Source organism: Drosophila subpulchrella, chromosome 3R, assembly GCF_014743375.2.
Source record: "Drosophila subpulchrella strain 33 F10 #4 breed RU33 chromosome 3R, RU_Dsub_v1.1 Primary Assembly, whole genome shotgun sequence".
Classification (NCBI taxonomy): domain Eukaryota; kingdom Metazoa; phylum Arthropoda; class Insecta; order Diptera; family Drosophilidae; genus Drosophila; species Drosophila subpulchrella.
Genome location: NC_050609.1, coordinates 8,620,137 through 8,634,184, shown reverse-complemented (window position 1 = coordinate 8,634,184; position 14,048 = coordinate 8,620,137). Strand labels below are relative to the sequence as shown.

The following is a 14,048-nucleotide window of genomic DNA, read 5'->3' as shown; positions in this document are numbered from 1 at the left end:
GTATTCTTACAGTACTTTAATCGCAAGAAATTCGATAAGAATTTCTTTTAATTTTCTTTTTAAGTATTCAGTATTAAGTATTTTAATTATTTTTTTGAGTTCTAAAACTAAATTTAAATATATAATATGAAAAACAATTATAGTATCGAATATTGTGTGGAAATAATTAAGAGTATCGAATAGGTGGACAATCGTTGCTGGCTCAGCTCTAATTTGTTCGGTCAAATTCAATAGCAAAACAACTTTTTGGCAATTTTAGTTTATTTTGGGCCGCAAACATGTCGGTAACAATGCGAATTTTCACCGCATCACGCACTGGTAGGTGGCCAAGCAATACACACAACTCTCCCCATCCAAATTGTGAAAAACCCGTGAAAAATCCATAAAATCGCATTGAGTGAGGTTATGTAAGCTTATGTCATAGCAAAACAATGGACTAAATTGGCTTATTTGAGGATGGTACATGGTTTTTAATATGTAAATTAATGGTGAAATGTGTTTCCCACAGGTCAGCGCATGTTTGGCAGCCATGGAGCCCGTCTGCTGGCCGCCCAGCGAACAGAACCTAAAGACATCGTCGAGGTTCCCAAGGGCTATGTGTATGTAAACAACAAGGAGCTGAGCATGGAGTTGGCCGACATCACGGATCGGGCCGCCTCCACCATGTTCTTTGGCGAGCTCTTCCGCGGATTCGCCGTCACCCTGGCGCACATCTTCAAGGAGCCGGCCACCATCAACTATCCCTTTGAGAAGGGACCCCTGAGCCCGCGATTCCGTGGAGAACATGCCCTCCGGCGTTATCCCAGCGGCGAGGAGCGCTGCATCGCCTGCAAGCTGTGCGAGGCCATCTGCCCCGCCCAGGCCATCACCATCGAGGCGGAGGAGCGTGCCGATGGCAGCAGACGCACCACCCGCTACGACATCGACATGACTAAGTGCATCTACTGCGGATTCTGTCAGGTGAGGAGGTGCCACTCTATTGTGCCCTGTTAACAGCGACTAATGGTTGTTACTTGTAACCCCCACAGGAGGCCTGTCCCGTTGACGCCATCGTCGAGGGACCCAACTTCGAATTCTCCACGGAGACGCACGAGGAGCTGCTCTACAACAAGGAGAAGCTGCTCTGCAACGGCGACAAGTGGGAGTCCGAGATTGCCTCCAACCTGCAGGCCGATCATCTCTATCGTTAAAGTTGCTTGTACCCCCTAGAATTCCTTGTTTAGAACGATTTTCCAATTAAAGATCGTTGCTGTAGCCGCGTCTTAAGCGATTGTCTTGTTGTATTTATAAATGCAGAGGATCAGAAGGAATGCTGGTGACTTATTTATTAATGTTACAAAATTTAAATAAATTAGTAACATATACTAATCAAAAAACAAACTTTCTCCGGCAAGATAGGCCCATAAAAATATGCAAGGTTTAATGACTGACCAAAACGTTTATTTAATAAACTGCCTAATACACAGCATACTCTTGAATTATTCAGTGATTACTTTTTATTTTACTGTTAATTACAATTAGTTTTAGCAATAACTGCCTGATTGAAGGCCAGTTTTTTAAAAACAAATATTACTTAAATAGGTAGTTATCCACTTAAAATTGATAGTTGTAATAGCCAATCATGAACTTTTTTAAGACACTGAAGTCTTAGAGAACTAAATAATTTAAAAGAATTCATCAGTAGTGACAATTTGGCAGTGACACTGAATAATAAAGTCCCATATTTAGGAGTGAATCCAAACATTAAAGCATTTGCACAGTTCGTAGAAGCAAATTAGTGAAATGATTCCCTTTTTATTGCCCTGGTCCAGCCAGGCTCTTTTCCATAAACTTCTTTTTGGCGAAGCAGGTCCACCATTTATTGGGCTTGCCATCCTCGGTGTTGAAGACCTTCTCCACCACCCGGTTGCCGGTTTCGTGGCGCAGCTGCAGGAGATACTGGCGCATCAGGTCCGCATCCTGGGCGGTTTGCGGCTTGGCATAGACGGCGTTCAGGGGAAAACCAGCATCGCCGGGGATGTCGAACTTGGAGATGGCCAGGCTGTACATGTCCTGCTGTCCCTGAGCCTTGCTGGTGGACCTATTGAGCTTCTTCAGGCACTCGGTGATGTAGAGCGTCACATAGATGAGCACGCGATCCACATCGGACTGGAAAGGATAAGGGATTTACTTGTATATCCTGATCTATCCAAGATTCCAAGCCTCACCTTGATTTCGTATGTGCGAAAGAAAACATTCGCTTTGAAGTAGTACAGTGACTCATCGATGATGTCGCTCTCCACATTGGCACTGGGCGCTGGTCCGCGCACCTGTGTCCTCAGCGGCAGGATGGCCATGTTGCCCACCTGCTGGCGCACTTCCTTAATCTGCGAGTGGTAGGCCTGCAGGGATTTAAAGATTATAATCAGGCGGTTTTCCGAAAAAGTGCTACCTGGCAGGGGGTCACGAGAACAGGTGAAAACACAGGGGAAACTCATTGTCCTCGATTTATCTGCCGCTGATTTGGAAATATCTACTCACCGGCATGTTGTACAATAAAATTTATCAGTTATTAACTAAGCTTTTCAAAGTTATTGTGTTTTTTCCAATAAAAAAAAACAATTTGTAGGCGTCCACTGTTTACGATTTTGCCAGCCCTGATTTATCGATAAGGCCGATACATAATGACGTTGTTTTGGTATATTTTGTGACAATTGGTCATACTTATTGAAAGTGGCGCCAATTTTAAAAATTTAAATACCAGTTTAAATTTTATTTGCCAAAAGAATTCTGAATTTCTTTTAATATCTTTTTAATAAACTCCCTAACAATTATTTTCTAATTGTTTATGCTGCACTCAAGGAAAAGTGGCTTAAATATAATAAAAAGGCTATAAAAATTTCCAAACCTTTGCTTTACCTGTCAGAATTTAAGCATCGATTCTTCAACAAGCCTAATTTCCGTAAAAGTAAGTTAAAAATTTTCGATGTGTGCGCGTCTTTATACAGAATTAGCCTTTGACTTGGACCTCGCTCACTATGGATCAGAATAAAACTTTTCTCCAGAACCTCAGCGAACTGGAAAAGTCCGCCATGGCCTACAAGCGGCTGTGCCTGGAATTGGAGTCGCTGGGCAGTCCGTCGACTTCAGCCGTCGCTCCCTCTTCTCCTTCTCCATCTCCTTCTCCGCCGCCGGCGGCTCCGGTCGCCTCCCCGGGTCTACGAGCAAGTGCCTCGGAATTTGTGCCCCTCGCCAGCGAACGCATGCCGAACGACTTGGAGGAGGATCAAGATGAGTACACGGACGACGATGGCTACGATGCGGAGCGTAACATGAAAGCTGTAAGTATGCGGACTCATATTCCAGGTAGTAATAACATCTTTAGCATAGAAATCAAAATTAAGTTTAAATATATACGAATTGACCGGTTCTGCCCTATACCATCCTAAACTAATTGAAAATTTGTTTATTTATGTTTTCTTCTTAAACCTTTATAAAAAATATAAAAATCCAGTACAAATTATCTCCAGAAAAATGTAATCTTTTAAATTATTTCTTAAAATTACGCGTTTTGTAATTACTACATTTTTTCGCCAGCCCAAGCCCGCAATCTATGGCTTGCGTTTTTATAATCACAACAATTATGAAACCGAGGATGTGAGCGACAATCACATGGAGGCGGAAAGGAAGAGGAAGTTTGGTAATAGGGCACCCAAGTTTCGCCCAAACCAACCAACAGGGCGGCCACAAAGGACGGAAACGGGCTCCGTTTCCACTGTGAGGACGCCCATGGACTTGGCCAGCGGACAGCCGCACTTCAAGGGACCCTACATGCCGCTCCTGCAGCACAGGATTGCCAACGCAGAGGCCTACGGCCTCATCCGGGGTCCCAATGAAAGGAACAGTCTGCTCTTGGAGGACATGGTCAAGCAGTTGTCGCGTCTGGACAACTGTCCCATCAATCTCAACTCGCTTTTCCGCGGCAGAGGTCCACAGAACGCCCCATCGTAGATACCATATAAATATCTATCAAATTGTACAAGTTTCTTTATTAAAGAAGGCGCTGACTTGGTAGTCGATTTCCTGTTCAGTCTTCTCAGTTGTTCAATATAGTCGGACGGGTTTTTGACTAGAGAAAAAAAATGACGAAAAAAAATAAATACAAGGGGGTGCCAAACAAAAAGAAGGTGCCCATCGTAAGTTTGTACGGTTATTGAGGGTTCGTTAATAATAATTTTCCTTATAGACTGCAACCAACAAAGAAGAGGAAACTCCCCGTGATAAGGATCTCAAGATCGTTGAAGAAAAATGCCCCGAACCTGAACTTAAGCCTGAGCCCATGGAACAGTTGAGCATGGAGAAGACCAAGAAGCACCTGGACCAAATGTCGGCTTTGGCCACTATGCCATTGCGTTTGGACCACCAGATCCAGTGCATCAAGGTCATCCAGCAACAACTCTTCAAGCTTCACTTGCAGCAGGTGATTCTCCTCGATGGCTGCACCGATTTCCTCCAGGAACTCAACACCATTCAGCCGACTAGTGTCCTCGAGGAGCAGCGTGTCCTGGAGACTTTTAACGAGGTCAAGTCTAAGCTATCAGAGGTTTTCGAGCATTTTCTGCCCGCTCAGTTGGAGTTGCTAAAGCAGGAAACAAAGATCATGCAGGTGTCCAACCAGTTGGTGTCCGAATAATTTAATAATCTTTTAGATTTATAATTAAAAGGGATATAAATCAAATAAAGAGATCATATTAACAAATAGTATTCTTGAATTCAAAAGATGTTGGTAAGGGTAAAAAGGAAATAGTTTAAAAAAGCGTTAGCCATTTAACTAATTATCGATTGTCTAACCAACGATCGTCTATCGATATTTTGTGTCTCTATCGAATGGTACCTTTATTTAAAATTGTAAATTATTCCGGAATAAAATGAATCCACCGCCTTCCAGGGGGCGCGCCCCCTCGCGATTCGTGCGTGGGCGTGGTCGCGGAGGCGGGGCCTACCGCCCGTACTTTTACTTCCGGCGTAATGGACGCGTAATTCCCGCCCGAGGCAACCGGCAACCAAATCAAGAGGAACCTGGATCTGGAGCACCTGGCGCTCCAAGTGGCGATCCGCCTGCAAACCGGCCGTCCAGAGGCTGGGGCCGCACAGCCGGCAAACGAGGACGAGATGTCCACCTGGACTGCAGCTTCCTTAGGCCCGAAAACTATGCAGCTCCGGAGGATGGGCTCCAGGTGCAGAGCATCGCGGTGGACAATCCCAGGGCCTACCCCGGTTGGAGGCTGTACTTCCTGCGCGAGAACTACGAGGAGGGAAACGAGCTGGCCAGCAGAATCATGGCCGTACAGGCTCATTACCAGCGCAATCCGCACAACTACGATTTTCTGATGATCCGCGATCGGGGATTCTTTCGCCTGCCCGCCTTGACCATTTTATCAGATGCCCAGCTGAAGGAGGTTTGGCCTGGCCTAGTCGAGGACATCCGGGAGCACCCGCTTCGCACGCTGGCCACTCTTTCGTTGGCTATGCACACGGTGGTGTTGAACCACTTGCTGGACTGTAACGATTCCGTCGTGAGGGAAACCTCTACCGCCGATCTTTACGTCCCTCCGCCCGGAAGACTACGCAAGATCTACGTGCGACCGGAGGACTTTGTGCCCGTGGACCCGATGGAAGGGATCAGCCACTCCCGCGTGGACACTCTGCTCTGCATCCGGGGCACTGTGAGCAGCGTGGGCGAGCCCAGCTACAGCCTCACCTGGCAGGCTTTTCGCTGCAGTCGCTGCCAAATGGAGATGGCCATGCGCCAGCGAGGAACCTTCCAGCCACGTCCCTACCAATGCAAGCGATCAGAGTGCGTGGCTCGCGATGAGTTCCTGCCCCTTCGAAACTCTCCGTACACGCGGCTCTCCATCAGACAGATCATCCGCCTGGAGGAATCCAGTCTGAGTTCAGTCCACGATTTCGAGAGCAGTCTGCCTGGAGAGATGGACGTGGAGTTGCGACACGATCTGGTGGATGCAGTGCGTGTGGGTCAGGAGGTCGTGGTAAGTGGAGTGCTCAAGCTGCAGGAGCTGGGCGAGGATGGCGCCACAGGAGACTCCTCCAACCAGATGCAGGCCTACCTCAAGGCAGTCAGCATTCGGGATGCGGCCGCCATCAAGCGGGAGTTCAGCGAGCGCGACTTGGAAGCCATCGCAATGATCAATGCGGAGCAAAATAGCTTCAAGCTACTGGTGCAATCTATTGCTCCGGAGGTGTACGGCCAAGAGCTCCCCAAGGCCGCCTGTTTGCTGTCCCTTCTCGGAGGTAGAGGACCAGAGGCTGGTGCTATCAACGTGCTCCTGGTGGGCGATCCAGGCATTGGGAAGACTAAGATCCTGCAGAGCTGCGCTCAAATCACGGAACGCGGTGCCCATGTAAGCGGAAAGCGTGGTGCCCAATCTGCCCAGCATTTGGGTGTCACTTTTGCAGGAAGAAACAAGCGCGTCCTGCAAGCGGGCGCCTTGATGGCGGCCAGTGGAGGCGGGCACTGCACCCTGGACGATGTGGACAAGCTGGCCTCCAAGCAGGCGATACTACTGCAGTGCCTGCAATCGAAGGAATTAAACATTCCTCTTTCTGGAGCCTTTGCCTCCTTTCCGGCCCAACCATCGGTGATAGCCTGCGCAAATCCTCAAAGGGGACAATACGATGAGGGACGCTACCTCCTGCAGAATATTAACATTACTCCGGCTTTGCTCAAAGAGTTCCACCTAGTCTACGTGTTATTGGACAAGCCCTCCGAGAGGGACATGTCCCTGACTGCCCATGTGCGGGCCCTTCATGCTGGTGCCAAAAAGCGGGCCAAGATTGCAGCTCGCTATGCCCTCAAGCCCAAGATGAGTGACACCATGTGCGAGGCCACATTTGACGTTCCGGTGGCGGGAGAAAATGACACAATGAAAACGGAGGACGATAACGACAGCGTTATGCAGCACGATTACGATCTGGACAAACGGCTGGAGCTGCTGCCAGAAGAGGAGGACTTGGATCTGCTACCACCCATCCTGATCAAAAAGTTTTTGGCCTATGCCCGCCAGGAAGTGAACCCTCTCCTAAACGAGGAGGCCTGCAATGCTATTTCGAGATTTTTCCAGGAGCTCCAGAGTAGCAGCGCCCACAATGAAGGCGACTCCAGCCAGATTGGAGCAGGGTGAGTGTATAATTTTGGTGGTGGATTTATTTAAATTATGTTATGTTACGTTTTTATTCTAGCTATAAGTAATACTTGTATATAAGTTAAGGTATTGGCCTATCGCACTAGCTTGAGAATGGAGGAGACGGGGAGCTCCAGAAAGATAGCCAGCAGGAAGGAGCACAGATAGGACACGGTCACCGTGAAGAAGATGAAGGCGAACTATGGGGCGGAATCAAAGAAACCACTTGACTTTTATCAACTCTGAAGATGATGTAGAAAGGAACTCACCATCATGCCAGTGCCAAAATAAATGGGCTCCCGCACGGTGGCCAAGACGATTCTTGCCACCAGGAGATGGACAATAAAGGCTCCATACGTGAGACGTCCCAAAATTCGAAATATGGGCAGGCAGGAGAATTTACGAAAGATCCCTGTGGGAAGAATGTATTTGACATAAAGAAAACCGTAAAGGGAAATATACAAAAACCTGATACTTACAGCCCACCTTGCTGGCCATGCCCACGATGAAGATTCCTAGGCCAAAGCCCCAGATATTCCGTTGCAAACCGGCATACAGGGCACCCCAAATGGCGGACGGAGCCACGTAGTAGTGCTGGAAGATGGGATGCGCACTGAACATCCAAAGGATGCCCACTGGGATAAGCGTGAACCAGAGGAGCTGGAAGCTCCTAAGCTCTCTTAGCTTGTATTGCTTCAGGGACAACTGATCGTATACCAAAGCGGCCATAACTCCACAGAAATAGCAACCGAAGTTCATTAAGGTCGAGGTGTAGAACTCGGTAAACTGACGATCTCCGATAAAGGAATCCTTCTGAGTTCTAATTAATTGGTAAACGGATGGATGGTAATCAACTTTCAATCGCCTCGAGCCTGATTACTTACTGTGGAGTGGGCACAAAGATGGGATAGTAGTCCATGGCATAGGTAAGCACCGCTGGAACGGCCACAAAGAAAGCTAGAGTTGTCGCATAGAGCTGTTTGCTCCATCTGGCGAACCGGTGTCCCAGCATCAGCAGCACCAGGCTGAGCACAAAGGAATGCGTATCCGCTGCCAAGTACCAACCTTGGAGCAGGCACTACAGGATGGAAATACAAATTTTAAAAGGATTAAGTACTACTTGAACCACCGCTTACCCTCTCATCAGTGCGCACAAAGTTGTTGATGTACAAGAGATTGGTCCACCAGTTGCGCCGGCAGGCCAGCTGCTCCCGTTCAAAGATGTGCCTCCACATTGGACCACCCGCGTTCTCGAAGTAAACTCCACTCATGAGCAGCACAAAGGCATAGGGAACGGTCAACCGGATGTATCGGAAGGCATTAAACTTGACAAAAAGCTGAGCATACTGGCCAAAGCTCCAGGTTGCCTTTTTGGGCTGAAGCGCCCGGGAAACATCCAGCCAATTAATGGTTAACAGGAGGCCACTTATCACAAAAAAGGTGACGGTGATCAAAGATCCCGAAACGAGTAAGGTGCCCGCTGCCGTGTGAAGCAGTCGCTCCGGATCCTGTGGATTGCTAATGGCGCTCTCGTAAATCACCCAGTTGGTGTGGGCAAAGATCACCATGAACATGGCGAAGAACTTGAAGCAGTCGAGGAATCTCAACTCGCGTCCGATCTTGCCACTTGGCTCCTGATTGAGGCGATACCAATTGCGGGCCACCGAAAAGGTGAGCAGTATCTGCTGAGTGGTACTCTTTGGAGGCGTCTTGTAGTGATCTCGCTCCTTGAGCATCTTGTCATGACGACCGCGTTTCAAATGAAGGTCTACCAGGCTGCACAGACAAGCCAGAACCAGGAGAGCGCCCAGGATGCCATAGAAAGTGAGGTTCCAAGCATCTTAGAAGGAGAAACAATATTGTTATATTATTATTATCCCATGTCCTGCGGACTCACCTTCCTCCACCTGGTGTCCCGCCTGATCGCAGTACTCCACCACGCTCTTGGCCATCACCCCGAATCCTCGACGCTGCAGCCTTAAATTCAGGCAGGCATTCGTCAATCGCTGGTGACGCTCGCGGTTAGTGGCTTCCATTGAGAACAAGCCCAGATACACGTTCACCTGCAAAATCGACAATGGGTGGGTCATTAAAATGACCAAATGTCAACGTCAGGCCCTTGTCCTTGAAAGAAATGAGTTTGATTTGATTGAAATGTTTCGGATTTCGCTGTAACACCGGCCATTTCCATTTTTGGCCAACGCCTAAGCCAACACAAGCGCTTTGCTTATTCAGCCATCGTAAATGCATTTTGATGGCAAGTGCATCAATGGCATCGCCACACCATGCCCACTCCATTCCAATTCTCATTCGCATCTCCCATTACCCAGCTACCCGATGTTTAATCAGCGTATTTTCCGGCAGTAATTTATGCAATATTTATAGGCAAGATAGAGATCACACAATTAGCCAGAGGCGCCTGCAGAAGGGGGAACCCACTAAATGAGTCATTTTTTGTCTATTTTGGGAATAAACCTTTTACTTTAACAAGCCCTTGAAATGAACTGCTTTCAAAAATTACCTGCTCAAATCAATATGGTCAAAGGGTTTTTTTCATAAAGTAAGAAAAATTATGTTAAAACTACGAAAAGCTGAACAAAAGCTTTTCCTATTTAATATCGTTTTTATAATATCTTCAAAATATAAAAACAAAATAATTGAGAAGGTTTTAGGATTTTATAAACCTTACAAAATTCCAAAAAACTTCACTCCTCTCTTCCCATTTTAAATGATCATTTTAAAAACATTAAAACCCTTTCTAAAATTTCGGAAAAAATATAGTGTTTCCTATTACACCAAAACCCCCCTATACTGCGCCACTGGTCAGTAAATCAGTGGCTCACGCAGAGTGCGAGTTGAATAAACTATCTGCTGCTATACCGGCTTCTGTGCCCGATGATTGTTGATTGATCATTTCGGCCGACGCCTCGGCCAGCGATGGGTTTTGAAATATGTGAATATGTGTAACTGCCCCACAGCATGTTTGAAGATTGAATTAAATCGTTATCCGCAGCTGAGTGGCTACCAATGAGGTGACACCTTCGGTTGGCCTTACCTTCGCATTTTCCGACAGCAGGCCGGCTTGCAGGGCATCCAGTTCACTTGCATCCAATCCGGCCAGAGAAGCCTCACATTCGCGCAGGCAGAGGCCAAAGTAGAGTTGCCTGTGATCAAAGTGATGGCGATCATACTGCGAAATCTCAACAATGGCCCGCCATGAGGCCACCGACTCATCCGGTTGGACTTCCGCCCGGACAAAGCAGTAGGTGGAGCCCTGACCATCGAACTGCTGGAGGCACCGATCGTAGTCATCCAAGTCGTACAGCGGCGGCATCTCATAGAACTGCGTCACTGCAAGGCGGAAGGGAGAGAGAACAGATCGAGAATCATTATGCGGAATCAGTCGGATGAATCAGCTCATTAAGTGGGAAACTAGTTTTTCGACTGCGCAGATCCTTTTTCGCTAGAACTGCAGTGCCGGGTTCAATGCCTGCTCATTCGAGTGAAAGGAAACTCGTTTCCTTTGGACGAACTTGAACTTGTTTGGCATTTGCATTTGCCTCCAGCATCTTCATCTTCAACTCCATCTCCATTCCGATTGAGGGAAATAGCCAAGCCAACAAATGTAAATAATGTAATTGTCTTGCCTTTTTTGCTGGTCAAGTGAGTGCCTCAATCTCTTGTCAAATTCCAGACACTTAGGCTGAGTTAATTGTTTGTCAAAATACTGCCCTGTCATCGAAGTCTCGAGAGGTTTTTATGCCTCCAATTTGGGAGGGGAACTTTTGCCACAGAACACGCAAACGGGAGTAGCAGGTGCATATTAGGTTAATACCAACTTTGGCAAAGCGTTCTATAGTTATATCGATTGACAAGCATAGCATGCAATCTGAACTAATGTCAGTGCATAATGGATTATTTAGAACTTCCCCGTTTTGCAATTGGAAGCACGGAAAACGCTTATTCAAGCTAAATTAATCATAGACTTTAAATGATTTGTGGTTTTGGACACGATCAGTTATTTCTAATACAAATAATTATTAACTAATCTTTTCGCCAACCCTAACTTTCAATAACTATTTTTACAATCTAAGAATAATAGAATTAATTTTTCCAAATCCTTTTAAAACTATAGGAATTATATTTAAATATTTAAAAAAAATTAATTTTTTTAAATGGTCTGTTCTTATCTTATCATCTCCCCCTCATTGTTATAACACCTAATCTTATACAACAACTATCAGAACTTTTTTATAGTCCCATAAATCAGATTTACACGGAACATAAATCCTGGCCATTGTTTATAAGGTATCCAAAACGATATTCACTTACTGTTCAATCGAAAGCATTGCGCAGCCGTTAAACTCGCCGCTAAGATCACGATGTGAAGCATTATCATGGTGGGATGGGATGTAGCGAATCGAATCGGCGGTCGTAATGCACCCTCTAATTGATTGACTTTGAAAGACTCTTGGCACTTTCGTCACCAGATCAATCCAATCAAATGCAACGCCAGCGCACCAATAACAATGAGAAGCGGTATTTCATCAACCGATGCGACTCGAAATAAATGAAGTAAAACAAAAAACGAAGCAGATGACCAGACCCAGACCCAGGGGCTTCCGCTGTCCGGCCAATGCCAATGTTAGGAAATGCACTTTTGGCTAGGAAACCAAACCAATCCGAAAACCGAACCGAACCGATCCGTCAGATAATGAACCGTTTGCGCCAACGAGCGAGCCGAGAATGAAAAGCGGCCCAAACAGATGCGTGCGGTTAGGGCCTCTGGATGGGATTGGGATGAGGGCTCCTCTGCCGCTGCCTCTGTCGGTGCAGTTGCTGTAATGATGGGTTTCAAAACTCCCCCCGAGAAATGCGTTGGTTTCCGAAAAATAAAACAAAACGCAAGGGAAAATGCGTTGGAACATGTTCGATGCTGGGCACTCAGTCGCCCACATGCAACTGATTTATGTTTACATTTTCGGGGCTTTCGGCCGAGTTAGCAGTTATTAGGCATAATGACACGACCATATGGACCCATGATATACACAACAATAATATTTTTCTCTGGAAAAACAAGTTTTAAGGCAAATATGAAGATATTTAATCATAGTTCTGGAAAGAACTGTTTGCCAACGACGTAAATTATGATGAACACAACATGCGAAATTGATTTGGGGTTGAGAAGTTGAGTCCCACTTATGACCTCGGGCCCTTAATTATAAAAGAAGACATGTTTAAGGAAAGTTTGGCAAACGGGCAAAAAACAAAAGACTCAGGCAACAAACTTGGGTTTTAAATTTGCGCTTTACAACATTTTTTAAGAACTATAAGGCTACATTTGTTTTATGGCCTTGCTCTGTACATTTCTTTTTAATATTTAACTTATGATTTTACTTATTTTACAGTTTTATTAATGATTAACTACATTAATATGAATTCAACTAGAGAAAATTAAACAAATGAAACTGTCTCACAATTTCATCTTTAAACTCTTTTCAGACAACTTCTTGCCCTGATTAACCTGTCCCAGGCACGTGCTCGTCTGGATTTGTCCCCCGTGGTCAGTCCCCAGCACGTGCGCGATGTGATCGCCCTGCTCACGGAGAGCATCACCCAGACCAGCCTGAAGGCGGGCTCCAGCGGATCCGGAGCTCGACGTGGTGGTGGCGGCGGAGGAGGAGGCGGAAGGAGCGCTCAAGTGCGCAATTTTGTGCAATTGTTGCAAAAACGCTCGGCGGCATTGGGTCGGCGAATCTTCGATCTAGAGGAGCTGAAGGAAATCGCAACGCGGGCTGGCATCTTGACCAGCTTTAGCCAGGTGGTGGAAATGGCCAACTTGGGAGGCTATTTGCTCATGAAGGGAGCAAACATGTACGAAGTGGTTCCGGACTAGGCAAATGACAAATGAGCGGGTCAATATTTGCACAGTGTCTGTGGTTTTCTTTCCTGTTAACTATTAGTTAAGTGGTCATTAGAATGACGCAAAATAAATTATAAATAACTATTACGGAAAACAATGCTCTGATCGATGTTTAGACAACAAATTTCAAATCGTAATATAGTAGTTGATCATATCAAAATAACGCATTTGTAATAATATGAAAAGAGAAAGCATACTTTAGGGAGCAACTAGTTTAAGTTCGTCACTACACTGCGTGTTAAACGTATTATAGTTTATAAAAGCAGGTTGGCCTTATAAAATTAAAGGTGTAAATCTCTGTTACTGCCTGTAAGGCCTATATATTACTTAATCATACCAATTTAACAATTAGAACATGGGTCACTTTATATCTATATTCCTATATTCCAACTGATTAAACACCTACTAGTAGAATCCAATAACAAACTGTTGAGGACAGAGACTAGACGTGACGAAAAGTAAATAATAACACAAGCTATTACAAATTGACCACAAATAAATATCAACAAAATACATCCGCTAAATACAATGTATCCAAGTTACAATTACGAACATAAATTGGCCAACTTCGAGCTATGTCACTTTGTAAATATTGGACTAATATAGCCAACTGATCAAGCAGCCACTACTTATATTCAATTAAAAACTGTTGGAGACAGACTAGACGTGACGAAAAGTAAATAATAACACAAGCTATTACAAATTGACCACAAATAAATATCAACAAAGTACATCCGCTAAATACAATGTATCCAAGTTATATTTTCGAACATAAACTGGCCATCTTCTAGCTATGTCACTTTATAAATATTGGACTAATATAGCCAACTGATCAAGCAGCCACTACTTATATCCAATTATAAACTGTTGGAGACACAACGAGATACATCTTAAAATACATTGTAACCACTTTACAATTCCGATCTATGCCACAAATACAAACA

General features: G+C 45.5%; 6 protein-coding genes across 7 annotated transcripts; 4 read left to right on the top strand and 2 right to left on the bottom strand.

The window, feature by feature from the left end:
• The first annotated feature begins 176 nt into the window (after nt 1-176).
• Nucleotides 177-1,271, top strand: LOC119563044 (NADH-ubiquinone oxidoreductase subunit 8). The gene is made up of 3 exons (XM_037876249.1): nt 177-318; nt 509-960; nt 1,029-1,271. The coding sequence occupies exons 1-3, from the start codon at nt 279-281 to the stop codon at nt 1,188-1,190; spliced, it is 654 nt and encodes a 217-aa protein (XP_037732177.1). The 5' UTR covers nt 177-278; the 3' UTR covers nt 1,191-1,271.
• A 147-nt stretch (nt 1,272-1,418) lies between these two features.
• On the bottom strand, nt 1,419-2,662 carry LOC119563045 (actin-related protein 2/3 complex subunit 3). Its single transcript, XM_037876250.1, has 3 exons — nt 2,521-2,662; nt 2,208-2,381; nt 1,419-2,148 (listed from the first exon to the last, which is right to left on the bottom strand). Exons 1-3 carry the CDS (start codon nt 2,524-2,526, stop codon nt 1,795-1,797), a joined length of 534 nt encoding a protein of 177 aa, XP_037732178.1. The 5' UTR covers nt 2,527-2,662; the 3' UTR covers nt 1,419-1,794.
• A 243-nt stretch (nt 2,663-2,905) lies between these two features.
• LOC119558366 lies at nt 2,906-4,052 on the top strand. The gene is made up of 2 exons (XM_037871879.1): nt 2,906-3,320; nt 3,577-4,052. The coding sequence occupies exons 1-2, from the start codon at nt 3,018-3,020 to the stop codon at nt 3,988-3,990; spliced, it is 717 nt and encodes a 238-aa protein (XP_037727807.1). The 5' UTR covers nt 2,906-3,017; the 3' UTR covers nt 3,991-4,052.
• LOC119558372 lies at nt 4,022-4,743 on the top strand. 2 transcript variants are annotated; one of them, XM_037871899.1, is made up of 2 exons: nt 4,022-4,166; nt 4,226-4,743. In XM_037871899.1, exons 1-2 carry the CDS (start codon nt 4,122-4,124, stop codon nt 4,670-4,672), a joined length of 492 nt encoding a protein of 163 aa, XP_037727827.1. In that variant the 5' UTR covers nt 4,022-4,121; the 3' UTR covers nt 4,673-4,743. The 2 variants fall into 2 exon arrangements, with proteins under 2 accessions (XP_037727827.1, XP_037727819.1); XM_037871891.1 differs by having other exon boundaries at nt 4,056-4,175.
• Nucleotides 4,744-4,866: 123 nt separating this feature from the next.
• LOC119545851 (DNA replication licensing factor REC) lies at nt 4,867-14,048 on the top strand. The gene is made up of 2 exons (XM_037851823.1): nt 4,867-7,177; nt 12,684-14,048. Exons 1-2 carry the CDS (start codon nt 4,908-4,910, stop codon nt 13,075-13,077), a joined length of 2,664 nt encoding a protein of 887 aa, XP_037707751.1. The 5' UTR covers nt 4,867-4,907; the 3' UTR covers nt 13,078-14,048.
• Nucleotides 7,187-11,902, bottom strand: LOC119545852 (nose resistant to fluoxetine protein 6). The gene is made up of 8 exons (XM_037851824.1): nt 11,514-11,902; nt 10,237-10,532; nt 9,079-9,244; nt 8,318-9,021; nt 8,066-8,259; nt 7,661-8,001; nt 7,451-7,593; nt 7,187-7,381 (listed from the first exon to the last, which is right to left on the bottom strand). Exons 1-8 carry the CDS (start codon nt 11,578-11,580, stop codon nt 7,277-7,279), a joined length of 2,016 nt encoding a protein of 671 aa, XP_037707752.1. The 5' UTR covers nt 11,581-11,902; the 3' UTR covers nt 7,187-7,276.

What these genes read in the sequence shown, in the direction of transcription:
- LOC119558366 (XM_037871879.1), top strand. Translation starts at nt 3,018, where the DNA reads ATGGATCAGAATAAAACTTTTCTCCAGAACCTCAGCGAACTGGAAAAG. An exon ending in CGGAGCGTAACATGAAAGCT is followed by an intron (nt 3,321 to 3,576) that starts GTAAGTATGCGG and finishes TTTTTTCGCCAG; the next exon opens with CCCAAGCCCGCAATCTATGG.
- LOC119563045 (XM_037876250.1), bottom strand. An exon ending in TTCGCACATACGAAATCAAG is followed by an intron (nt 2,149 to 2,207) that starts GTGAGGCTTGGA and finishes TATCCTTTCCAG; the next exon opens with TCCGATGTGGATCGCGTGCT.
- LOC119545852 (XM_037851824.1), bottom strand. Translation starts at nt 11,580, where the DNA reads ATGATAATGCTTCACATCGTGATCTTAGCGGCGAGTTTAACGGCTGCG. An exon ending in GCAATGCTTTCGATTGAACA is followed by an intron (nt 10,533 to 11,513) that starts GTAAGTGAATAT and finishes TCCGCCTTGCAG; the next exon opens with TGACGCAGTTCTATGAGATG. An exon ending in ATCTTTGTGCCCACTCCACA is followed by an intron (nt 8,002 to 8,065) that starts GTAAGTAATCAG and finishes CCAATTAATTAG; the next exon opens with AACTCAGAAGGATTCCTTTA.
- LOC119563044 (XM_037876249.1), top strand. Translation starts at nt 279, where the DNA reads ATGTCGGTAACAATGCGAATTTTCACCGCATCACGCACTG. An exon ending in TTTCACCGCATCACGCACTG is followed by an intron (nt 319 to 508) that starts GTAGGTGGCCAA and finishes TGTTTCCCACAG; the next exon opens with GTCAGCGCATGTTTGGCAGC. An exon ending in TCTACTGCGGATTCTGTCAG is followed by an intron (nt 961 to 1,028) that starts GTGAGGAGGTGC and finishes TAACCCCCACAG; the next exon opens with GAGGCCTGTCCCGTTGACGC.
- LOC119545851 (XM_037851823.1), top strand. Translation starts at nt 4,908, where the DNA reads ATGAATCCACCGCCTTCCAGGGGGCGCGCCCCCTCGCGATTCGTGCGT. An exon ending in TCCAGCCAGATTGGAGCAGG is followed by an intron (nt 7,178 to 12,683) that starts GTGAGTGTATAA and finishes AACTCTTTTCAG; the next exon opens with ACAACTTCTTGCCCTGATTA.
- LOC119558372 (XM_037871891.1), top strand. Translation starts at nt 4,122, where the DNA reads ATGACGAAAAAAAATAAATACAAGGGGGTGCCAAACAAAAAGAAGGTG. An exon ending in ACAAAAAGAAGGTGCCCATC is followed by an intron (nt 4,176 to 4,225) that starts GTAAGTTTGTAC and finishes TTTTCCTTATAG; the next exon opens with ACTGCAACCAACAAAGAAGA.